The sequence below is a fragment of the Plectropomus leopardus genome, chromosome 5 (assembly GCF_026936395.1).
Source record: "Plectropomus leopardus strain MGB_pleo_1.0 chromosome 5, ASM2693639v1, whole genome shotgun sequence".
NCBI lineage: Eukaryota > Metazoa > Chordata > Actinopteri > Perciformes > Serranidae > Plectropomus > Plectropomus leopardus.
This window is the reverse complement of record NC_142180.1, coordinates 28,698,486-28,725,390: the sequence shown is the minus strand read 5'-3', so window position 1 is coordinate 28,725,390 and position 26,905 is coordinate 28,698,486. Positions and strand designations below refer to the sequence as shown.

The following is a 26,905-nucleotide window of genomic DNA, read 5'->3' as shown; positions in this document are numbered from 1 at the left end:
GCGTCTCTGACTGGGTGGTGGGCGTGTCTTAACCAGTGGGGTTTCATTCATAAATACTTTTAGCTTTAAAAATCCACATTAAAGTGTTCACAGAAGAGTTTCATGTTATTGGCTTTGCCCCTCCACCCCTGCATGGACCCGGCCAGCTGAGTAGGTGAGTGTGTACCTCCGCTTCATGCCTGCTCGCCTTTTGTGGGTTTGTGTGTATGTGTGTGTGTGTGTGCAGTTTATTCAGATCGTGAGCTACCTTTCTCCGTCGGTGTCACCGGACTGATGAAAATCATAGGCGCCTGTGAAATATCAAGATGGCATATTTATTAAGCTCTGCTGTGCCGCGCTGCTCGGAGTGCGGTTGCTTTTCATCCATTTTTAAACTTTACTATCGACTTCATTTCATCACGTAATGTGATGCGATTTTGTCTTCTTGCAAAAGATCTTATCAGCCCCAAACCTCCAGAAGAAACCAGCCAGAGACGAGGCTGTAGGGGAGGAAATATTGCAGCACCGAGCAATAAGATGCTTTCATTTTGTGCAATAATGTCTTATTTTAAACAGGTTATTATACTGTCCAACGTCGGCCACTCCAATTCTTTGTTGATCTGTGGAGGTATTGTGGTAATAATCTTTGGACGAAATACAATAGGAGGAGCGAGAACGATGTACAGTATGATGCCAGTAATGCAGCTGGCATAGATAGACGGAAATTTTGTTAAGCATGACGGGATATGCCACTGCTGGGACACCCGTGTCTTACCATCTGCGCTGTCAGGCAATCAGTAGAGCAGTCTTCAAGCTTTGCAACGCTATGGAAGTAAGCAATGTTCAACAAAATACCATTTCACATTGATTTGCATAGTTTATTTTACAAAAAATGACTTTTCAGCATATATTTCTTAACAACAGAGGAAGGGTGTTTAAAAGACTACCAGGATTTTCATCTGGTTATCAAACGATATTATTGCTTTTAGTTAGGGATGCACGATAATATCGGCACATCATCTGTAACAGCAGATATTGGATTTATAATGAAATATATATATATGTATGTGTATATGTATATGTATATATGTTTTAAGTGAACATGTACAAAACATCAACCCGAAGTTGAAGTATTTTTGTTATTTTGCACAATGAATGAATACTACATATATTGAAAAGCATGTATTTTATGTCTCCATCTGCTGGTGGGCCATCATGTTAAGAGTATTAAGTATAATATGATGTTAAATCACTATAGAGGAGACGTGATTATGACTAAAATTACGTGAGAAAAAAGTCGATGTATCGTTATTGGTTATCGGCCATAAGAGTTGTTATATATTGGCATATTGGACATCAGCAAAAAATCCAGTATCGTGCATCCGTAGTATTATTGCATTTAAGGAACATCGCGAGGTAGTTTAGCTTTCTTAATGTTGTCAAAATTCTTCAAAGGACATATTTTGGGTCATTTTTACATGATCATCACCATGAAAGGTTGTGTAAAGAGAATCCTGTCAGTGGTCTTTGCATGTGTTGAATGCAGGTTGTTATGTAATACCAAACTTATCTTCTTAACCTGAATAATTAACCACTCATTCTGCCGTATGTTTGCCATCAGCCATGCAGCACTGCCGTCCTGTTGCTCCGAGGCCAGTGGGCCAGCCCTGAGGGGGAACGCTGCTGCTGCTGCTCCGGCTCGGTCGGCTGGATGGGCTGCTGAGGTGGCTGAGGATGCAGCAAGGGAGCTGAGGAGGAGACTCCTGAGCCACACACACATTCAGAGCTGCTGCTGCGCACTGCCCTCCATCAGGGTAAGACACTGCCGGCTGGGGCTTGGTAGAAAGCAGGATGTGGGTACAGTACTGCAAAGGAAAGCATTCTGGTCACAGCCTGATGTGTTTCCCGTAACTGCTTTTCACGCTCGGACGGTAGACACAGGGAGTTAGACAGGCTGGCAGCAAAAAGCAGCCTCGGCAACAGCTTACAGGTTGTGGTGCTGAAGTTGAGTGCTGCAGTGACTGGCAGGAGAGCAAGGAGTGCTGAGTGCTGCTGGCATGTTGCTCCTACCCTGCTGGGTGAGTAGATCTATCCTGTGTGTGTGTGTGTGTGTGTGTGTGTGTGTGTGTGTGTGTGTGTGTGTGTGTGTGTGAGAGTGTGTGGGCGTTTGGTGCAGCAGTAGCTGTATTAATGGCTATGATCTGTAAGAGCAAACGCATAGCAGCAGCAGTAGTGGGGCTGCTGGAGCTGGTGTTTACTAAGAGCTGGTGTTTCTCTCTGTTGTGTGTGTGTGTGTGTGTGTGTGTGTGTGTGTGTGTGGGAGGAAGAAAGAAAGTCTTCAGGCTGATATGGAATTATGGGTGATGATATGCAGCTGAGATGCTAGCATTTGCATCTTCTGTGGGATCGGACGCATGCGCACAAGCACACGTTATACACACATACATTTGGTTTCTGCTTCATCTTGCAGTCTTGAGATGCAACAAGATTATTCTGCAGCAAGAGCATCTTCTGTCACATCACATCTTTGCGTTATATTGGACATCAGACATGCAAAGGCATTCTTTATCTCGTGAATTCAGAGAAGTTTTGTTTACATGTGTCTGGATTTATCAGCACAGATGAATCACAGTATCTCTGGTGGCTGACTTTGTGTTTTGATGAACTGCTCCGGTAACAGTCATTTCCTCTGTGCGTTTGTGTGTGTGTGCATGTGTTATCTCTCAGGGGGACTCTCTAGTTGGCCTGGACCATGAGCAATGAGTCTACCGTCTGGAACATCCTACCAAAAAACTCCACAGTAAGTCTGCCTTTCGCCACCGGCTTATTCTCAAACTTCCTGTGTGTGTTTGTGTCCAGCTCACCAGCAGAACCATACTTTCCCTCATATTCTCTCCTGGCCGATTGACCGGCTAATAGAGAACATCCTGACCTGGACCTGACATAATTAAATCTCTGATCTAATCTCGGCTTTAATTTCCCCTCGAAGAGAAATTAAAATGTGACGTCAGAGTCTGGCGCTCATTAACACTTGCTGTGCATCCTCCCCTCATAGAGTTCAGCACCCATCTGTAAGGTCATCGTTCTGATACTGAAAGTCTGTTATCTTTATATAACCTTTGCTGTCACGTCACTTGATGCTCTATAAAAGAACAAAGCCTGCTTTTGTTCTGTACTCTTCCACTCATGTTGCCATCCATCATTTTATTTAAACCTTTTTAATCCCTCTTCTGTGGCCTACATGGGCAAAAAGAAACTGAGGAAGCAAAATTCAGCCTTTTTTTTGATTGAAAAAATCCAAAAGAAAATTCAGAAAAAAATGTGAAAAATCAGCAATGAAAGAAAAATGTTCTAAATTAATTCCACATTATTTTTATGGCTGAGTAAAAAATCAATTTGTTGATAAAATGTGGAACTGGTTCTGGTTCCCACACCTAATTGTAAATTGTTCAGATCATTTTGACCAAAAATAAATTGGTTCCGAAACGCAAAGGTTAGCTCAAATGTGGAACCAAAGAAAAGCAGGGGTTGTTGTTTGTTTGTTTCTTATCAGCTACATTAAACAATAAATTGAAAAAAAATGAAAAATTCCCCCCCGCAGGAAAGAAATTAGTACATGCATAAAAAATATTTTAAAAAGAGCTAGGGAAAAATGTCTAGGTTAAAAAGAGAAAAGCTGCAGAAAAACTATATTTATTTATTTACTTAACCCAAACAATGAAACATAAATTATTATAAATGCATGAATATGTACCTCACTTACTACTGACTGTTACATCACACTATGGGTCCTTACTACAGTTAATGTGTGAATAAATAAGTATAGGTATTCATAATGCATCATAAGCCCCAGCAGTCAACCTCTAGTTTATAACATGTAAAGAGCATCTATAAAACGTTTGCCACTTATAAATCATCATGAGTCACATCTATAATGTTTTATGATTGTTGATATAGTGCATTGGTAAGCATTATGTCTGTTTATGAGTGTATTCATAAAGCATTATGAATACATTATAATTCACTATGAATGCCTCCATAATGCATTATAGATGTGCTCTTCATAGAAAGTGTTACCCCCCACTTCTTTTTTTAACACATTTTCAGGTAATTTTCTTGTACTATTCACTAACTTCCTGCTAATTTTTGGGTCATTTCATCTTTCATTGCTCAGTTCCTTTTTCTCATATTTGTTTTTTTTAGAGAAATCAAGCCACTTTGCTCAGTATATAAAAGGCTAACTACCATCATGCATTGTGCAAAGCACTCTGTTGATGACACATCCTTGATTTCAATCGCTCCGCTGGAAATGCAGGCTGGTTTGCTAAAAAAGAGTTAATTTGGTGGAAAAGTAGTGCAAATGTACAGATAAAAGGAAAAATGCTATTCACAGAAAAATATTGAAAAATATGTTCTTGATGAAGCAATACTTGAGCAGTAAAAGACATGGATATATTGCCAGTAATAGTTTCCCATCTGCTTTTCTCATAAGCGAATTGAATAAAGTTTTTCCAAATAATAAAGAAGGAGAAATTTCAAGAAGTCGTTTGTTGAAACATGATTATCATCACAAAACTAACTGAATATTGTCACTAAAGCCTCAGCCGGTGCTCCTTCTGTGGTTAATTCACTCAGCTGCAGTCCTCCCTGTGAGAGCTTTCCCGTAGCTAAGGTACACTGTAGACAGGTTAATTGCCCCGGCATTTATTGATTAATTTCACTGCTTTATTTATAGATTCACTTTATGCAGGCCAACCAGCCAGTGGGGCTAAATCAATCCTTTAAGCTTCACAGTGTTACTGGGAAGGTAAAACAGCTGCACAGTAAGGTAGTCAAATCCAGGCTGCAGTCGACGTGTTGAATCAGGACGGCGTGATTGGCATGTCCCCCTGTCTTATTACAAAAATGTGACCTCTGGATAAAAACTGAATTAACCCTTTGAAACCTAAACAAAGTGCACTGATTTCTTTCAAAAACATGGGAAGATGGTGACAAGCACCTTACCAAAAAATTGGCCCAAAAATGAACAATAATTTAGTGAAAAGTTACAAGAACATTACCTGCAAAAAAAGTCAAAAAAGAGGAAGAAAAGTACAAAAAACAACAAAAAAATAAGAAAACGACCCCAAGAAAGTGTGCTAAAATCTGTTACAGAAAAATAAGAATATATATATATATATGGGCACTTTTCTCTTGTTTTGTGATCATTTCAGCTATTAGGTATAAATAAAATATTCTTGGCAGCAAATATGATATGCCATATTATTATTATCAATATTTTGCAGTTTTTGAGACATTTCTTGCCAAGTTGCTCATTTTGTTTTGTCTTGTGTTTTTGAAAGAAGTCAAACCAATTTTCTCAGGTTTCAGAGGTTTAAATGCTAGTGAAGGGTGTCTGAATGTGATGCAAGAAATCTGGTGTCGATCCAGGTGTTAAAGGGTCAATGGGCTAAGCAGCACAACTGAAGTACTGAGTCAGAATTCAAAATTGAGACCTTTAAATGACAAAAACATGTATCTAAGGCGAGTGTAGATGTGTTTTGACCTCTCTCAGCTCAGAGAGGTGCAGCGTTAACCATCAGTGAATAGTACCAGTATGTTGATGCTTATGTGGGAAGCTCTCCTTTTTGAACTAGCACACTTAATGTCCAAATTCAGCACAGGAAGACACCTACCTTTCCTCCTGTTATATATCTACATAACTTCCCCTCACTGCCTACACATAAATCTGTTTTTTCAAGGTACAATTACCAGTTAACAGATCTGTCGGCACAGTACAATAAAGGAACTTATATGGGCCGTTTGCACTGCAGACATTTGACTTGTCATTATTGTAAAAGAACAAGTGTTAATGATAATCTTTGTAATTAATCTTTGCTCTCCTCTGTGTATTTCAGGAGATCCCAATCAAGCCTGAGGAGCAGCAAGATGGCTACGTGCTCCTCCTGGTGATCCTCTCCATCTTCCTGGTAGGAACGTTGATCTTCATCTCTGTCTTCCTCATCGCCTTCCGTCGCTGGTGTCGAGGAGGGCAATGCTGTGCCAGGTGCGATGCGAAAACTATGCATTACACTCAGCATTTTTCATGTGACACGCTTAGCCAGAGCAACTTATGACGAGTTAAGCAGCATAAGCTCAAAACCCAGAACACTGAGCAACAAACATGAGGACCTATATGAGGGGTGGACTTAATAAAAGCAGCCAGCAGCTGCACAGTTTAATAACAAGAGCGCTGTAATAACAGATACGTTTCTGGAGCCTGTGATGTTCAATTTTTTGTTGACACGGTGCCACAGAGGTGTTCATTCAACTCTGGTGAATCTGAGGCTATAGAATGTGTTGATGTTGTTTTGGTTTTCATTTGAATGTATTTTATTGTTGGCTGGTGTCCCTGTTACTTAAATTGCAACCTCTGTATTTTTCAATGACCCTTTTTTTTCTCCTATTTTCGTGACTACCACCAGCTTTTTGAAACTGGTCCAGTATTGAGTGAGATCCAGCAGCCAGCAGTGGCAAAGAAGCCTGCGATGTAACCATTTGGATTATGTCTGCATCATCAATTCAATCATCATTTGTTGCATGAAACACACGAGCACACACAGTTGACGGATACTACTCTATCCACTATTTAGAGACAGGCTGGTACTTATGTTGAATGTGTATACTTGCATAATAGATAAGGCTCATTCAGTTGCAAATGAAGCTAACTACTTCCTGTGCAGTGGTCCAGTTTGCTCCACCCAACCGAGTCCCAAACCTCTCGTCAGTGTGATTCCAATAACAGACAAGGCAGTGATCCATTAAACAAATGAAAGCAAAGAAAGCTGTGTTGCAGTAGGTGGCAGAAAAAAAATTGTGTAACTCCATAGAGACTCATGCAAGCATGTATGGAGCAGGACGACACGGTGCATTCACTCATGAAACACGTCAGCTGTTTGACTGTCAGGACCCCCTGTGGGGCCGTTATGAAAACACCTTACTGGAAACACATTCAATATTAATGCTCATCTATTTGTGATTCATCTGTGGTTATTCAGCTGTAACACGGCTACCCTGCAGACGCTTTGTCCCTCTCTACAGCAGCACGCATCATCAAGTACACTTGAATATACGAGAGCGCATCAGCTAGTTGCAGATAAACAGCGAGCACAGAGGCTGAGCCGTGAAAAGGCGAGGCTCGCCGGGAGGAGAGCAGGGGAGAATCGGGCAGACTGGTACAAATGATGAGTGTAATGAGATTTCATAGCAGCCATCGGCGGTGATTAATCTTGCATCTCAACCCCGGCCCTGTGTGCACACGTACAATACACACACACGCACGCACGCACACGCACACACACACACACACACACACACACACACACACAGGCGTTATGAGGAAGCGAGAGCCACTGAGGAAATGAAAGACAAGAAGAAGCACAGATCTGGGTGGACGGAGAAATCCCTCAAGTCAGTTCACACCCACATATACACACACACACACACACACACACACACATACACACACAGATCATAGCTCTGCACAAAGACATAAGATGGAGAGAAATGACTGGGAAGAGCTTTCAGTTTTCAGTGTTACAGTTTTTTCTGCCTCCTATTGTAAATCCTGTGTATGGGGTTATAGAAGCTTGTGTAGAGAATCAGCGACAGTGAGAGAAGTTGAAACGCGCAGATTTTAAGACAGATTAAACCACAGAAATAAAATGAGTAAAAAGGCGTGAACTGTTTGCAGCGGTCTTTTGATTAGTACAGAAGAAAACAGTGGTTGTTGTCAGTTGGTATGAGATAAGAGATCATCGGGGGCTGTAAAGTGTGTTAGACTCACTAGTTTGGCCTATTCTCACGTCTATTTTATTGATTAAATAGAAAAAATACAAATATAAACCAATCCAAGTTTAGTTCTATCAAACTAAAGCCTCTTTTACACTTCCTATTCAAGACTGGAATATTGTGTCATTATGCCGCCTCGCCATTCCCTATAAAAAGTCCGATTGCAGAATCGGGGGACAACGTTGTCTCACCTTTGAGGTGGCAGTGTGTGCTATTTGTGAATTTGTGAACGCCATTTATCTTCAGTTTTATTCAGTTTCGAGTGAGACACATAAAAATAGCCATCGCTCTGGCCTTTCTGCTACGTTGATTTGAATGTGAACGTCCGTTCCACTCTCGTTATATTTCTATGGAATAAAGTAAAAGAATGATTCATGCTCCATCCTCGAAACAATATGACCTTTATCGTGTATTTTCTCTGTGCCCTTAAAGATGAGTGGAAACGTGCAATCCAATAAAGCCCCTTGCTTTATCAGTTCAAGAGGTCCCCCGGCCCTGAGGGTTATCCAGTTACCGGCAATGATTCAGGCCCTCATTGATTATACGGCCAGGCAGGCAGCCGTTTAGACAAACAGCATGGTGAACATTCAGTCCCATGACCTCGTCCTGATCTTACAGCTGGATTTTTAAACACTGAACAGAAATGTCAAATCGCGACTCAGCTGATCATAAAGCTCGGTACGGTGGTCAGCCGTAGATGAAAGACAGACTTCAGGGGTGATCATGTCATTGCACTGATCTGAATGTTTCTGTGTGCTCCAGGGCCAGCGATGACCCTGAGAAAACAAACACCACCTATGTGGAGGAGTCCCAGCCCACCCATGGTAAGAGCGATATGGACAAAGGGGAAGAAATGTGTAGAGGGAGGGATGAAGAGATAAGCCGCTGATAGAGGGAGGAGTGATGGAGACGGGCAGGCTGGGAGATGGAGGGATCGGATTGATGCAAGCAGGGATATTTTTATCGTGTCAGCACAAACGTGTAATGTCTATTCCATTAAAATATTGTGATCCCGACCCAATTAGTTTAAGTAGCCGTGCCATTCCTGGAACACATTTTGATATTTTGGGACCAGTGAATGCACTCTGTCTCCGATGAGAATGATTTATGAAGAGGTAGCATCAGTTTGGCACCAAACTGCTTCTGTAAGGCTTTTTGTTTAGTTTTCAGTCAGCAGTTTGCCGTATTACCATTCTCATCCTCCACAGAGGTGTCTGAGCATCAGATGCTTCTCCTCTGTTATAGTCAGGGTAGATGTGCAGTGTAGCAGACAGAAAGACAGATGACTTTTTAAAAGGGTTGCTCATGGTCCCCATGTCACCAGCGCACCACCAATTAAGATAGACTTTTATTTTTACATGTACACATATTATGCTTAATATAGATGAATATGCATGTATGTATAGGCTATACTTGTAGATTCGGAGGCATGTATTTATGTATGTGTATGTATTTGTGTATGTTTAAAATGTATGTATGTGTGTGTACGTTTGTATGCATGTGTGTCTGTGTGTGTAAATATGTAAGTGTGTGTGTATATGATAGAGATAAAGTTCACAAATTAATTAAGTGATTCGCCAAAAAGGGGTAGGAAATTCTACGTTTATACTTCCTTGTACTCCTTTTCGAACATTTAAGATGCAAATTTCTTGTTGCTTATTTGAATCTATTTATTGAGTATAGGTTATTATCCATTTTCTGTATTGCCATTTAGTTTTATTTTTATCTTTTCGGACAGGTCGACAATTAACCTCAAAATCAGAAATACATAATTTTCCTCTTACCTGTTGTGCTATTTATCCATCTAGATTGTAATGGTGTGATTTGCCAAGTGTTGGAGATATTGTCCATAGACACACGGCTAGTGGTGCTTAAAACACCAAAAAATACATTTGAAAAACTCAACAACATTATCTCTGTGAACAATCTCATGTCAGAACTATTTTCTTTCTATCAGACTACAGCTACCAACTGTATCACTGTGCAAAAGGGGGCGTGCATCTGCTGCACTGAGCTAGATAACGTCACAGCTCATCCAAGGAGGACACTGTTACCGTTACGATTTCCGCTTTCACAAGCACAAACTTCTCACTGAGTAAATGCACGCCTTCTTCCACTTGGTGGTACAGTGGGGGTTGTTGTTAGGTAGAAAAAAAATAGTTCTCTACAGGAAACTGCTCATAACAATGTTTGTAGATTATCTTGAGTTATGGTGAGTAATGCTATCTGCAAAGACACACTGCTGCGCACCACAAGACGAGTGCCATCTGGTTCCATTATATTAAAGAGAGGACCGATATCCAACAGCCGATGTCTCCACCACGCAGCAACTCACACCAAAACAATCTAGACTTAAACAGTGCTACAGGTAAGAGTATTGTATTTTGATTTAGGGGTGAACTGTTCCTTTAAGCAGGCTAACACACTCAGAATGACAATGCTAACACGCCAATGTTTAACATGTATAAATTTTATCATATTGCATCTTAGTTTAGCGTATTTGCCACTTGCCACTAAATACAAAGTACAGTTTTGAAAGTATTTGGTTATAAATCAAGTTTTGACAAATTCACGCTATGGCCAGAAGTGAGACAAAGTCATTGTTGTGCAAATCACAAGTTAATCTCCAGCCTCTGCATTCAAGTCACAAATCAAGACTTATAATTCTCAAGTCAGGTCCCAAGTTGTTAACAGTGAGTTTCAAGTTCTGAAAGAGTCATCATGTGGTTTTCAAACAAAAGTGACTAAACTTAATTATAAAAAAGTATTTCTGACATTGCACTTTCAAAGCATAATAGCACTCTTAGGTAGTGTAAAGTCATCAAATTTTTGACTTAAGTCTGACTGAAGTCCAAGTCATGTGACTCGAGTCCACACCTCTGATTTTGACCACTCTGACCTTCGGATGTTGTGATATTTCACTGAATGACAATAACCTGTCGCTCCTTCTTCGCCCATCTATCTGTCTTCCTCCTCTGTCTCCTTCCTGCTGTATCTCTGGTAGAAATCACCATCAGGGTGGATGAGTCAGAGTGCCTGTCGATGGCCAGCTCTCACGACCAGGAGACGGAGCGCTTCCTCTCCACGGGCACCACGGGCCGTCGTGTCTCCTTCAATGAGGCTGCGCTCTTCGATCACGGCAAGAAGGCCCAGGAGAAGGGCCGCAGGTCAGAAAGCCGACATTAACAGAAGCCCATATTTGCAAATGCTTCTTATTCAGCGTTCAGCTCGCATTAACGTCCGTTCACTCCAGCTTTACTGCTCTCTAAGATCAAAGGATTCACACATTTCACTGTGTCCATCGCTCTGTTATGTTACTTTAGGGTTAAGAATGAAATCAGAGTGCATTATGTATGCTGTGGACACAAAAAGCTCTCACTCCTGCTCATTATTTCACTGCCCTACTTTTCTCTTAAAGCCTTGAGCCTGATAGCAGATTCTTCAGGAGGAATTTTTCTTTGAGGCTAAATGCAGGATCCAGTGAAAGTCTGATGGGTTTGAAGCTGGATATTTCCCTGTGGCTGTTCCCCTTTCATGCACGGCTAAGCTTCATGATTTATGACTTATCGAGAATATATTTAACTTATGTCTCATCTTGAGAGGATTTTACCAGGGATGTCCTAATTGGATTTGAAGGATCAGTACCAGGCCCAATCAACACATTTTTTAATTGATCGGTTGTTTTGAGCTCCTTTGTTTACGTCCGCCGTCACTCAGGTGTCGTAAACAGAGAGCACAATTTGTAGCAGATTTTCAGATTTTATTGTAATGATGCTGCGCCAATAAGTAGAATCCATTTTTTATGTTTAGCTGAAGCTGATACATCACGTTAAGTAGAATTTCAATTTTTGCTGTTCATTTTCAGTGAACTAGTTTGACTATAGCACCGTATTAAGCAGAATTGTGACAGTGTAAGCAGTTTTTATTTGTTATTACAGGTAATGTTTAAGTTCAGCTATAATGCTACTTTGAGGATGAGTCATGATTATATTACTCATTCATAGTGTTCGGTACTTTAATTACAATGCTGCAGTTAGTGGATTTGAGATCAATTTCTGAAGACACATTTAAGTTTGTTTATTTTGTTGAGGAAACAACAGTGCACTAAGTTGGATTGTGATGAGAGACATTTTTTAGACTCAAATTCTGAAAACTGTCCGTGAAAGAAAATCTTCTTAGACGTGGCTCAACATGCAGTGCAAAAACAGACTTGGACGATAAACATAAAGCGTGTTTCTTTAAAAAAAAACAGAATAAATGCGTAATACAGTAATTCAGACAGAATAAGTTGGTTTACTTTCTTATTTTTGTAAAAAAAGGATAAAAAACCTAAAGGAGCTATTTGGATGCTGACATTTTTTCTATTAAAGTGTCAAGCATGTACACTGGATTGATTTGGATAACTTTAAAGTACTTGACGTGTGCATCCAGGTAAATACAAGTATCGGATCGGGACACTGTATCAGCAGATGCTCGATATCAAATGACTCGAATCGGGATCAGAATGGGACATCCCCAGATTTTAAAGCTTTTTATTTAACTCTGTGTTGTCCACCGCAGGTACACTCTGACTGAGGGCGACTTTCACCACCTGAAGAACGCCCGCCTCACGCACCTCCACATGCCTCCACCGGCCCTCAAGATAGTCACCATCCACGAGTGCGACTCGGCTGAGAACAGCATCACCATGACAACGCGCCCTGTCGCCAAGTCAGCACTTTCCATCTTCCAGGTGACAGCCTTTAACCTGCTATTAGTCCTGATGCATCGTTAGTCGTGACTGGGGTCAATTAGAGCATCAATCACGCAGGTCAGGGGCAGGAAAATGTTTCAGTGTAATGTAGCCAAACACATGGAGCAGGGAGCTCTCTGCCTGCTCATTTCAACAGGCTGTGCACATTGATTTCCCATTTCGTTGTTCAATCAGTGGAGCAGGGCTGACAGCTGGAGAGAGGATCTGGACTTTATATTCAGTCATAAATGTTGAACATGAAAACAAACTTTGGAAGTGGAACCACAGACTTTGGTTGTACGAATGAGAGAAAATCAAATAATACAATATATATACAATATTTTTGACCAAATACTTTGAACTTGCTATTGCTACCATATTGCAGGGTTGACAAGTGATGCTTTTTAAAAATATTTACACAATAACATTTTGGAAAATTCACCCTTTGAAACCTGAGCAAATTGTCCTGATTTCTTTCAAAAAGAAGAAGGCAATGAGCAATTTAAGAGAAAATTACCTAAAATAAGCAAGAAATGATTAAGAAGTTACAAAAAATGACCTGAATTTAAAAAAAAAAAAAAAAAATTAAAAAAAGATTAAAAAAAACCCAACATGATTTAGAATAGATTATTTTAATAATTATAAACTGAGTTTTATGGAGGTTTTTTAAATAATAATTTGCTAGTAATTTACCCTCTGTCTCTCTATCTCTTTTTTTTCCTGACACCTTTTTCATAATGTATTGCTTTATTTGCTGGCATCTCTTGCTGAATGCCTTTTTTTCTTTCTTTTGAAAGAAATCGCACCAATTTACTCAGATTTCAAAGGTGTAAATACTTTTGAACAGCATCTAAACGCAGCTCAAAAAAAGTCACGTCTATTCAAGTTTTGAAGCGTATATCATCAGTAATGTGGATATAATGACTATGTGGGTAAAGGCAAATAATACAACAGCTAAAAGAGAATAATAATTAATTAATTTCAGAAAACTGCATCACTCTCCTGAGATGCAGCCTTTAATCGCAGAAAAAGACAAAACTTATGATATTACGATATCCAAAATCTAAGATGACATCCATCTCATTTCACGATACTGCTATAATGTTGACATATTGCTCTGCCCTAATTCAAAAGGAATAGAAGCTTTTTTGTGTGTGCTTCCCTTCAGCCAATGCTGTGCCCCCTCCCGCAAACAGCGCTGACAAGCCTGAGCGTTAACCCCAGCTGCGCCCTCCCTGGAGATGCTCTAAACTCTGTGGTGGACACCAGCTTCAGTGAGAACACTCTGACTCTCAGTACGAAAGAGCCGAGCTCCACCTCTGTAAGTTACCTCCAACTACTGTCTTAATGTGCTCCACGCTAAGTGGTAACCAATAATCACAACTATGATGAAAGGATTCCTGTGTTTGGCATTTAACAGTGATGTTCTTGCCGAAAAGCACAAAAAAAGCAAGCATGAATATCTCACAAATTGGAATGTGAACTATTAGCCAACTTGTCCATTAAAAGTTGCTAACATTGTTGTTCGGCACCAGAAATACTGGTCGGAGTCAGTTTTTTTTAAAATATGGCAACTGCATATTGATTTTATGGGAAAAAATGGCAGTTTTAGGTACTATTGGCTGATATTCTGTGTTATAATGCATTTGTAGTATGGCACAACTTCCTTATTATCAAAATGTCAATCACATCCTTTTTTTCTCTTTGGTTGTTTTTTTAATTAATGTATTTATTTTTTTATTTGTTTGTGTGTTTTTTTCATTATTCCACTGTTCCCATTGGGTGAACAGTGGAATAATGTAGAGTGTGGAGCTTGAGTGGGCAGAGAAAAGTTTACTTTTTATTTTATTAATTTTCTTTGATTTTCTTTTACATTTTACTAACTTCTTGCTTATTTTTGGGTCATTTCTTCTTTTCTTGCTCATTGCCCTCTTCTCATATTTTTGAGAGAAATCAAGCCAAGTTGCCCAAAGAGCAAAAGTCAAAGGGTTAATGATTACAAATGGCGCTTATGATATACTCAATAATTTATTGGATAATGTTTGTCCTCATAGATTAACTTGTGCTCAGTTTTGACTGTTTTCTGAATGTTGTAGGGTTTTTTTGTCTTTCAGACTAATTGACCGAAGTTTAGAGTTCTGTTTAAATGTCAGGGAAATTAGTCGTAAGGAACATCCTTACTCACAAGAACTGAGTGTGCATACAAATCACCCGTAAGAGCTCGTGTTTTGGAAACATGCAGCATATAGGTCAAAGTGAAGTGTGAGGAGTTAATCATTTCTAGAGTGATGAATTTTCAGTACACCAAACAGCTATTCAAGCAGCCAGTCAACCATTGAGTCATCCATAAGGACATTAAAGGGTCACGCAGCCTGAGGGAGGACCAACACGAGTGATGGTTGATGGGTAAACAAGGAGGCCTGTGTGGAACATCACTGTCAGATAGAGTTATACACACACCACTCGTCTTGGCAGGTTTTCTGTCTGACCACGCTTCTCTCTCTCCGTCTCTCAGATCGAGATGATGGGAGCGGGGCCCCGCGGCAGAGGCAGCAGTGTCAGTGTCGGAGAGGGGGCCGCCGTGAGGAGCGGCGGTGCCCCTCATGCTGGTGCCGGTGCTGCAGGAAGCCAGGGCCCGGTGCTGCAGTTCTTCACAAAACTGCGGCGCCATGCTAGTCTGGAGGGGGCCAGTCCCTACTTCAAGATCAAGAAATGGAAGCTGGACAGCAGCCAGAGAGCCTCGAGTCTGGACACCAGAGGTAATGGATCCTTGATGATGTAAGGAATATTTTTAGGAACGATCTGTGCCAATGCAGCAGGAAAGTGCAATAATTCTTTGTCGTCCTTCATAATATCAGAGAAAATAAAGTACTCTTGGCAGTTTCTTTCTTAGTTACAGACCTCTGCAAAAGTCTGAGGCCACCATAGATCTGTAGTTTTAGCAAGGTTGTAATGAGGATATATATATATATATATATATATATATATATATATATAATGTACATACACATTTATACTTATATATGTGTGTGTGTGTGCTAGCCCAAGACCAATGAGACCTAATAGTAATTGCATGCCAGTGTTTACATGCTACCCAGAAGCCTCCCCCACACAGAGAGAGACTTGTGGAGTAAGCATCAATTATTAAGTCCCTTTTTTGGATTTAAAACTACTGCGTGTGGGGGAGGCTGTGTTCACACTAGTGTGCAGAGAACGTGACCTCTCGGTGGTCATGTGCAAGTACGCATATGTGAATGTAGCTCCCACATTAGGAGCTACAGGCTACAACAAGGCTAAAAACATGACGCCAGTGACTTTTTCAAAACCACTTGGCACGTTGAGGCTTCAGTACACTTGGAGTACTTCGGACGAGCAGTATAGACATTTTGTGGCTTTAGTATGTATTTTTTTGAACATTTGAATCTTGGTCACCATTTGCTTCAGTTGTTTTGGAAATGAGTGCAACGCCTTTTCCCTGTGAAACTCCTGCAGTGTTTTGTGGACCATAGAACTTCACCCGACTTTGCAACTGGCATGAAGGTACCAACAGTGATTGAATTTTCATTTTTGGGTGAACTATCCCTTTAGGGTGGCCTAAGTCTTTTGCACAGTACTGTAGATGTATGTATTTTCTCTGTGTGTATTTCTGGCAATATTCCCTGGTGGTAAACAGACAATTGTTAAGCAGGAGGCTCCAGCAACCAACTGTGAGATGCCTTTTGGCTGCTAAGACTCGGAAAAACCACACAGACACACATACGTACAAGACAGATGGCTCAGTGACGTAAAGTTCGGTCGTTCCAAGTCAATTTGAGCCCCTGAGTAAATCCTCCCTGCCGATCCCCTTCATCCTATATACACACTCTTCCTCAGGCCCAATCCTTCGATTTCACCAAGGGGCCGAAAAAAAAGACCACAAAATCCCCTCAGAAACCTCGACAGTTGATGGAAGCTTTATCCTGAATTAAGTGTCACTTCACTCCTGCCTTCTGTTACACAACTCACTGCTCTTTCACCCCGTGTTTGTTGTGAGCCAGGCTCTCCGAAGAGGAGGCAGTTCCAGCGCCAGCGAGCCGCCAGCGAGAGCATGGACCAGGACGACAACGACGCGCATCACATAGACCTCATCCAATACATCGCCCGCACACAGGACATCGCCTTCCGTCCCAGCCACCCCACCACACGCCTCCTCTCACCTCCCTCCACACCACCCCCCTCCCTCGGCAGGTATCTTTAATTCCCTTGCCCATTCATCCCGTTCACTGCTTTGCTGCCTTGCACTCATTCCTTTACTGTAGCTAGAAACCGTGTGGTAATGATATACAGTAATATCTACCCCTTAGTCCCAATTCTTCACTACTCTGCCTGAACACAAGTGTGCTTTTTTCTTTTTTCTGCACCAAAAACCATTGCAAAAAAACTCACAGTGGTTGTTTTTGCATGCCAGACTAGCAGAAATACAATCAAACCTGAAATGTTTGAAAGGGATATTGAACTGTAAGTCATTCAAAAATATCTTTGAAAACTGTCCTTGTGTCTTTTTAAGGCAAATAGTTTTGCAGTGACATTTAACCCCTTGAAACATGAAGGGACATCACTTTTCTTGTGCTGCTTTTAAATGCCTTTTACAAGTATTTAAACCTTTGAACCTTGAGAAAGTTGGTGCAATTTCTTTCAAAAACATGGGCAAAAATGTAATGAGTGGCTTGGTCAGAAATGATCCACAAATTGCAAGAAATTAGTAGATGTATTATTTAATTTATTTATAATTTTATACATTATTTTATTCTTTCTTTTTTTAAATAATTTTTGAAAAAGCTAATGAATTTATCTTATTTATTTTGTAAAAAGGGTAGGTGTAATAAGCCAAGGCTTTAGCCTACACCTTTTCAGTCATTTGTTTTATTTTGTGGTGTGTATTTCACTTTTAAGTTGTAAAAATGACTAAACTAAATTAAATATATATATATATATATATATATATATATATATATATATATATATATATATATATATGTATAACACATTTTAAGTCATTTTGTTGAACTTTTCCCTAATTTCTTGCTAATTTTTGGGTCATTTCTTCTTTTGTTGCTCATTGCCTTCCTCCCATGTTTTCCCAAAGAAATCCAGCCAATTTTCTCAAGTTTCCAAGGGTTTATTAGATTAAAACTACATGCAGTGTAACTGTAAATACTGTCCAGTCACAGCCTGATTTGTATGTAATGAGATCCCCGTAAACAAGAACCACTGTCAGAGTCGGAGCCAGATGTGGGGGATTCCCAGAGTGCACTTTTTTTGGAGAGTGAAGTGGAGAATGGGGACACAGGGTTTATTCTGGCATAGGAAATCATTCCATCGCTGACATGATCTGATAATGTCATGAAGTCCGCAAAAGTGCAAGGGTCACTGGGATTCTTGTTATTTTAAGTACTCAGTTACGCCCAATACTAGCTCGTACAACAGAAAATAACCAATCTCCTTTTATTAAGTATTTTTCTTATGTAACTGTTTATTTTCCATCGCTAAATATTAGATTAAACAAAATCAGGATTTCCTGTGTATGTTTGCAGATGTTTATTATTAAAAATGAAAGCAATTTCCTGGAAGCCACCCTCAACCATGAAATTCGATGATGCTCATTTACAGTTTATTGCTACTGATATCACTGAAGATTCGGTTCATACGGTATGTGCTCTTTAAATCTGCTTCCCCGAGTAGAAAGCTGGGGATTTCTGGGGATTTTCGAGCATCAGCATTCAGCTACATTTAGTTCAAAGGGGTAGTTCAGATTTTTTTTTGAAGTGGGGTTGTATGGAGTATTTATCCGTAGACATTTGATTACATACAGAGAGTAGATGTCTGTTTGTGCACCCAGTTTGGAGAAGCATGCTGGAGTCCAACATGGAGGCTAAGCAATCCACAGCTGTGAGGGGGTCAGCAATGAAATGTATTCCAACCACCTAAAAAAAAAGTACAACCTGAATCAATATCATTTGAAGTGTACCCAATAATGAGAGTATTTTCACTGCTTTCCTTTGCTGTCAGACAGTGACAACGGCATAATGAAGCCTTTATATCACTTTATTCAACAAATCGAAGCAGCAGTAGACCAGCAGCTCTTATGTTCACTGAGCCAAAATTACTGGTGGCTTTGACGAGAGCATTAATGGGAAACTGAAGCCATTAACAACTTACCCCTCAAAGTGGGTTTTCTGATGATTTGGAACGACACGACATGACTCGATACAATACGATATGATATAATATGATAAGAGAAGATACAGTACAATACGAGACGATACAACACAATGCGATGCAACATACTTTATTGTTTGTCTTGGACTCAGATGCTGGGCCAATAAATGCCTACACAGGTCATAATAAAATAAACTAGATATGAACAAAACAGCTACAGCTGCACCAAAGCACACCCAATAAATTGCACATACAAAATATTGCACATATGTTGCACATAACTTATATTGCACGTCACCCGTTGTTAAAACATCATGAAAGTATAGCACAATCCCTGAAGCCTGAATCAGCATTGTTTAGGTTTTGGAGGTATAACGAAATTCGGTTTTAAAACAGTTGCATTTGCAGTAGTTTTTTAGGTGGCTAAAATATGTTTTGTTGCTGACCCAGTCAGCAGTACATTGCTTAGTTTCTTCACCATACAGGGGGCATGCCGAACGACATCTGCGGTTTGTCTATGAATAGGCGCCCGATACAACCCCACTTCAAAATATCCAAAAGATCCCTTTCACGACATGCAACAGCAGCCATTGCAAGTCATGAAATCATTCTGTGCTCTGTGAACACGGCCATGTGTCAGATAATGTGATATTTAGGGAGATGCTGTTACACTGACACTTGTTTTGCGTTTGCATTTGTTTCTTCCCTCCCTTCTCTCCTTACTATTTTCATTTTATCTCGTCTCTCCACACCTGTGTGCACACTACAGGGTAGAGGTAGAGGTGATGGTGGAGCCCAGCTGCAGCCATGGAGGACCAGGGGTGATTGGCCTATCCCCTGATCCCCAAGACGAAGCACTGTCCCTGGCAAGAAGGGAAGGTGCAGACCCTTTGGAACCCCCAGATCCCCAGGACCCCCAATCACTTTACAAAGACATCTGGACCCTTCGTGCATCACTGGAACAATACGCAGCCTCTGACCAGAGCAGCAACAATGACAGGAACTCCGTCTGCAGTGATGCTGAGAGTGTGTGTTCGTTGGGTGGACGCACAGAGACAGAGAGAGGAGGGCTGCCCAGCTACCCATCCCAGGATTTAGGAGATGAGGCAGAGTGTGGAGACGATGACAAAGACATTTCGATGTATATGGATGAGAGGTTGAGGGTGAAGGAGGGAAGAAGAAGGAAACAGGACAGCACGGAATCAGAGCGAGGGGGCAGCGATGGCGAAACAGGGACTCGTAAATTGCTGCAGATGGACAGCGGCTATGCGTCAATCGAGGCTCCAACTCGTGGTCCGGAAGAGCTGCGACTGTTTGGGAGCATCAGCGGCAGCCCGAAGGACAGAACAGCCCATGAAAAAAGGCACCATTTCACCAACGCAGGGCGCACTGGCACTATTGGTGAGAGCTTCGAGTCTCATCTCTTCGAGGAGGAGCCGGAGGATGAGTTGTTGTTGGGTGCCAGTGGAGGAGTTTCCATAGAAACAGGTGCTGGTTCACTGAGCTGGTTCCCATATGGTCAGATGCTCACACCTCGAGAGGCTGTGCAGCCGTCCCCTCAACCGCCAACGCTGCACCGGCGAGACTACAGCATAGATGAGAAGACGGACGCCCTCTTCCACGAGTTTCTCCGCCACGACCCTCAGTTTGACCAGCAGGAGTCGCCGCTGAGGAAGCACCGGTCCCGAATCCACCTCCGCAAGCAGTGGCAGCGGCACAAGCAGTGGAGCGACCCCGGTGTCAGACACTTCCAGTCCTCTTTTGACAGACAGCGGACGCCGCTACGGAGGGGTGAGAGCGTGAACTACCCACTGGACACAAGCTACCACAGCACGCTCCCTCGCATCGTCAGTGCTCCTGACGAGGAGGCCAGCGACGGCACCGGCAGCACTCCTGACACTCCAAAGGTCGAACCTATGACTACTGAGAGAATAGACAAGGAGCAGGCTGCCACTGAGGACCGCGCCTCCTCTTCCTCACCGACTCTTAAAGCGTCCGTCTCAGAGAAAGATGGGGCGCTGGTGGAGCACCACGACCCCCAGGAGGACAGCAAACAGCCCGGACTCCCTCCAGAGCCCTCGGACGAGCGCTCGCCGCCTCAGCAGCCCGACTCCTCAGGCTACGGCCCGCAGACCATCACAGCAGAGCTCACGGACAAACTGACTGCTAACCTGGACGAGAGGCTGTACATGGGCCTTCGCAGGACCAAGGACACAGCCACTGAGTGCGTGACGGTGACGGCCACACACGCTTCTCCGGACCACAGCCCAGTGTAGCACGGCTCCAGTCGTCCTCCTCGTCAACCTCACTCCTGCTGATTTTCTTTTGATTTGTCTCGTCTCAGTTTTTACTGTGTGCACAGCTCGAATGGTGCGATCCAGACCCATAAACACACAACGGAAAATATGCTTTAAATCATTTTACATACAGCAGATCCACTAGAAACGCAGCCTGTCTGTCTTCATGCCTGTTAACGTTACAAAAGTGTTCAGTGTTGCCATTTTGCATTTTTCTCTCATAAAGTTACAACTCAAAATAATAGACGAACAGAGCTAACATATCAAAAATCATATGGTTTGAGTAACAATTGTTTCCTCATTGACTGTTTCTGTGTGTGTTTCTGCTGCTGACATCTCTGTCTCTGCTCTCCAGTGTGAATAAGTGAAGCTTTACTTGTTGATCCACTGTGAAACCAGGTGCTATTAGACGACTAGAAAGCTACAGATCTGGACGCAATAGTTAGCGTGCTAATCCCATCATGCATCAGTGGAAAAAAAGCAGTTGTATCAGTATTCATGAGCTAAAAAATTTTTGAGAATGCCATATTGAATAAGTCAAAGCTTTATGCGTACTTTAGTTGTTCACACTGGTTGTTAAAAACAGTAGTTTCCAGCCTATGGTGGTCCCAAGAGAAGTGTTTCTTTAACACAAAATCATGTTTTTTTTTAAAAATTTGAATCAGTGATCAGTCAATCAACGTGAATCAGTGATTTTTAGGAACACTTTCACTTGCATTGATTGAGGGAATATATCAATATTTTTTATAAGTCGACTTACAACAACTTATCTAACTCAATGATTGTAATTTAAGATATGGTGGATGGCGTGACAGCTCCCGAATAACGAAGCCAAAACATCTCATTCGACCCCTGGTGGCTGGCTGCAGTACAGGTCATAAACCCCGCCCCCTCCATGTCAGCAGATGGGACAAATCAAAAGTACATGTCAAATAAATTTTTCCTCAAGATGATTTCTGTCATTTCAGGTAGTTCTTATCATCCTGATGTCTCTTCAGAGGTTTGTTTTTCTGTTGAGTTTGGTTTTGATTAGTAATTTGATGCTTTGCAATTGCACTGTGTGTTGGCAGGAACTTCCTGTTTGCTACTGCGCAAACGACGAAGATGACAGCAACCATATTTAAGATATTCTGGCTTAGTTTTTACAGTGAGAGGACGTGGAGACGCACCCATCTACAGTCTATTGTCAGCTTCGTTTATGGCCACAAAAATGGCAACAAGCACGGAGCTTATGTCATTTTTTGTGGCCATTTTTCATGGATGCAGCTAGATGGCATCTCCGTTCTTAATCCCGCCTACAAAGCTCTGATTGGTGGTTGTTTTTCTAATCAAGGAAACAGCGGTTAAGCCATCAGGGGTCACAAGTACCAATTGCTTGATTGTAAGGGGCCACAAACCAAAAAGGTCGGGAACCGCTGGTTTAGAATAACACAGTTTCTCCCATAAAGTCTTATATCCTTTGATTTTCCTCACGTCTGACTGCAGCCCAACAAATGTTTGTATTGTACATTTCTGCAAATCTTGGATATGTAACATTTGTATGCTCTGGTTCTATGACGCTGTGGTTAATGTGATTATGTTTAGGCACAAAAAACACAATTAATGCTTAGAAAAAGATCACGTTTTGATATAAATATCTACTTTTGGTTGCACATTCACAGCTGGAAATGCCGTTTTGTTGTTTGTTTTTCCTTAACGGTGGCTTGCAACTTGGCAGTCATCTCGCCCATACGCTCCACCTCCTGATGACGAGCTCAGCTCACAGAAATGTAATCAGAACTACGTCTTTTTAGAAACTTTATCACAAAGGATAAATACAAAAGTAACATCCGTGATCTGCAGAGATGTACAATGCCAACTTTTATTATGGCGACTGGGCAGCTGACTGGTCATGTTTGCTGTTTGTCTTTGACTGAAAATGCTTCTCAGCTCTGTGACACGTGTTTTTTATTTTGTAGTGTTTTGTTTAAATGAGTTTTTATGTATTTTGTACGTCTGCATTGCTTGAATAACAATGAAAACTGAGAGTGGCAGGTTTGAAGAGGACAGACTGACAAAAACATGTCTCTTTTTCTGTTATAGACATGATTTTAATCTCGATAAGCTATGACTCTTAGTACTCTGGGCATCACTGACATGACCTCTGTCCTAACAGGGAAAACAAACAGGTTTACAGCCACGAGGCGGACAATTCCTTAAATCTATTAGACAAGATGGCTGCCCTCAGACGTTTGGTGTTTACGAAATTATAAGAAAGGCATGCTTCCTCGTGCATGGGGCTCACAGGACAGGCTTTATTTGTCCGCATCTGACATTGTTGTTCTCCCCTCCTCTTCCTCTTCTCCTCCTGAGAAAGTTGACAGTGCAGTAGACGCTTCCCTCGAGGGGGCCGCGGACTTCACTTCCTGTTGGCTTATGAAACCAGACCGAACAAAGATGTTGTTTGTAGTTAAGTCCTCTCTATTTCCTTTCTTATTTGGCTCTGTCTGCGCGATTAAAACAAACTGCCATCTGAATGAAAAACAGCAGATAATGTCCTGTGGGCAAAGGATGCCTGAATTATGTTTAAAAAAATCCGTCTTTGCTCACAGATCTCTGCTTTTACGTCCGCGGCAGCAGCAGCAGGTTGATTGTAACCCAGTCACGCTCATAAAATCTCACTCTCAGAGGGGCTGTTGGGCTTTCCGTCTCTGCCACATGCAGCAAGGGGAGCCTCCGCAGAAGATGGTGTTGAATATTAATCATAACAAGAGAGGGGTTTCCGCCTTTCAGCCCCCGTCTCCCTCTCCTCGTCCTTTGAGGCCATTGCAGTAAATTAAAAGAGCAGAATGGAAAATGAGGTAGAGAACATTATCCTCCTCTCTTTGTTTGGGTGTGATGATGATGATGCTCCTCCTCTCCACCCGACCCAAATTAGATCTCTCTGCGCTGCGTGACAGGAGTCTCCTCTTGTGGCTAAGTACAGGAGCTCCTCATTAGGAGAGCAGTGACTGAGATGAAAAGACTCAAATAAGGTTTTTATGCTCCCCTCTCTCACACACACACACACACACACACACACACACACACACACACACATTATTTCACCATGAAGAAACACAACGTGCTCCGCCACAATTTTGTGCAGTCAAATGAAGTTCTTTTTATGGCGGCTCTAATCAGCAGAACGGAAATTAACCCCCCTTAATTATAATGGAACTGATGCGTCCGTGATGATAATAATTACTCAGCAAATTCTGACAATGCAGGGGGAAGGAAAGGGGAATAACTGCATTTCCCACAGATCGAAAAAGTCTACGCGCTGAGTCAGATGACAGAGCAGCAACACTTTAAATAAACGGCCATAAGGGGTTTTCCCTTCATGTGTACAAAGATGAAACTTGCTGTGTATACAAGCACAACGTCACAGACTAAATGGATGTCCTTTATTAGGTTTAGACAGATGCTGTTTAACTGGGGACACTGTGGTAAAATGATGTTTGTATACTAACCAGTAGCCTGTCAAATGCATCGATGCATAGCTGTGTGTAGGTCTGCATGAGAGTTAACATTTTAGTACAAAATCTTCATGTTTTCTCAGACTTGCGGTACAAAAATGATCCATAGTTACTGCTCATTTGTTAAAAAGGCAGAAGTGGAAACATTGGTATGACTAGAGATTTTGTACTTTTCAGAGTCATGCTAGGATGCTGTGATGAGATTTTGTGAGATTTATCTCTTTGAAAGTATTTCTGTAATCCTTGCTTGTTAGTAAACTGCTTAATTTCTCAAAGAAAAGAAAAAAACACGAGCTTTCTTAACAACTCCGCTTTTGTTGAGCCTTGAGGGACCAAATTATGAAAAAAAGTGTTATTTTAGGGTTCTTTTCCAATCTGTGAATAAATGAATGAAGCAAAGGTGTTTCTAACTCGCTTTATTTCAAGGGAATGGGTGTTAATCAAGGCGTGGGAACGGATCGCAGATAAGGTTCCCTCTCATGAATCTCATTTCATTTTTTCTCCGTTGCTCGGGCTCATATTGATTTCTTGCCTCTCCTTATCACCTCCTTCAAATTAATTGGAGAGCAAAGCCAAATCCAGCCTGTGATCTACAAAGGGAACATCTCAAAATGTCTGCCTTCTTTTTCACACCATGTAATCTATCCTGCTGGCCTACGCCTTATACTGCTACATTTTAGAGGAGAAATACATGAGACAGTTAGAACATTATTGTATTGACATGAAATCTTATCTAATGAAAAACAAATACAGGTGTCTGCTAACAATCTACCAAGTTATTTAAACATGAAAGGCTCAATTTTGTATGCAAAAAGAGTGCTTTTTCTCCAAATTCTGTCTCCACGCGATGGTTGGGGCAACTTGTTCTCGGCTTTAAAAATGTAACTAAAAAAAAAAAATTGCAGTCTATGTTTGAAAACTTTAAGGCCCTGACACACCAGCCCAGTAGTCGGTTTCAATTGAGAAAGCAGCTGGACAGAACCTGTTGTGTGTGCATGAAATGCGGCAGGACAGTGGCAGGTTGAAACGCTGCCGGTAACCATGTAATATTAGGAGCAAAAGGACGCCTTTAGGGAGGGCGGGAGGGGAGACGGATGGGTCGATCAAACCCAGACTGTGATTTGGGACTCTATAGTGTTTGCTTCTCATTTGAATGTGATGATTTTTTTCTACACCTCAACCGAACCAGCCGTGCCCTCATTTGTTGACATCCTGGCGTGTGTTGCCATGTGCTGTTGGTTCCCTAAACATAACCATGTTCAGCATCATCCCACCATGTGCATTTGTGGTAATCACAGTAGCGGCATCCCGGAGAGTAATAGTCAGATGCAGAGGGATACCTAGCTCATAACATGTAGATGCAGAAGTCCACTGACAGAGCGGTAATGTGTGATGAGTTGGGATAAGATCGTGCTCGTTGTTCCCTCTTATGCAGGCACCAAACATGCACACTGTTTGGCCGTTGTAGTAGCCCTTGCAGTGTGTAACTGTTTGGGCAAGAAACAGATGATGTTAGGTGATGTGACAGTGAGGCATGGTATGAGGATGTCCACTTTAAGGCTGAAAGTGAAACGACTGAGGCCGAGTATGAGCATGGTGAATGGCAAAGGCATAGCTGCTTTCAATCTTGCTTAAAAAGGGCTGTCCCAACTGTGCCTGCTCTCCCAGAGTGCTTTATAACACAGTCGATATATCAAAGTCAAGATGAAGCAAACGTTGGTGGGTGAGATGGAGACTGCTGCTTTGAATGCAGAGAGAAAAGTCATGAATACACAGTAGGCATGTACCAAAATATTGTTGTATTGCTAATTAGAAGGTCAATAAATGCTTATTAAATATTCCCTTTAATCCACAAAGAAGAGAACAACCAGTCACGGCAGTAAGAAGGCTTATAGAGTCTGTTGTTCTCTTTCCCTTTTTTCTTTCCCTCGAGCCATATCATGTCATGTCATTTATTCATTATGAAAAATACATTTTTCATAACAGCAAACGTATTGTCCTCTTTGAAATCATTGTCAGTCTACTGATTTAATACACACCACTTTGCACTTCGTACTGACAGACTGCAGGGTGAATGGTGTCGTCTAAAAAAGCTACATTGAGTCAGCGAAGGGTGGGGGACAGCCACGCTTTCAGACTGCCTCCCCCTCCGTGTTTGTTTCTCTGTTTTGCATCATTCTGTGCCTTTCCTCCGTCACTCGTTATTGTCTGTCAGCCAATGGCCGAGCCAGACACCCCAACAGTCAGCCAATGCTTAGTTTGCAGAGGGGGGTTCCTCCTTCAGTATGTGACGGTACGTCATCGTCTGTGCAGGGTGGAAAATCCACTGTAACATCCTTTGAGGCTGTGAATGAAAGCCTCCGTGCAGTGTG

The 26,905-nt window shown here is 41.7% G+C and overlaps 1 protein-coding gene across 3 annotated transcripts; it reads left to right on the top strand.

The window, feature by feature from the left end:
• On the top strand, positions 1-24,932 carry cbarpb (CACN subunit beta associated regulatory protein b). 3 transcript variants are annotated; one of them, XM_042512467.2, is made up of 11 exons: positions 1-154; positions 1,601-1,793; positions 2,707-2,779; positions 5,877-6,025; positions 8,572-8,633; positions 10,814-10,976; positions 12,370-12,541; positions 13,710-13,862; positions 15,057-15,300; positions 16,579-16,768; positions 19,509-24,932. In XM_042512467.2, the coding sequence occupies exons 3-11, from the start codon at positions 2,732-2,734 to the stop codon at positions 21,013-21,015; spliced, it is 2,688 nt and encodes an 895-aa protein (XP_042368401.2). In that variant the 5' UTR covers positions 1-154; positions 1,601-1,793; positions 2,707-2,731; the 3' UTR covers positions 21,016-24,932. The 3 variants fall into 3 exon arrangements, with proteins under 3 accessions (XP_042368401.2, XP_087934012.1, XP_042368409.2); XM_088077886.1 differs by lacking the exon at positions 1-154 and adding an exon at positions 294-811; XM_042512475.2 differs by lacking the exons at positions 1-154; positions 1,601-1,793 and adding an exon at positions 1,807-2,057.
• The last annotated feature ends 1,973 nt before the right edge of the window (positions 24,933-26,905 follow it).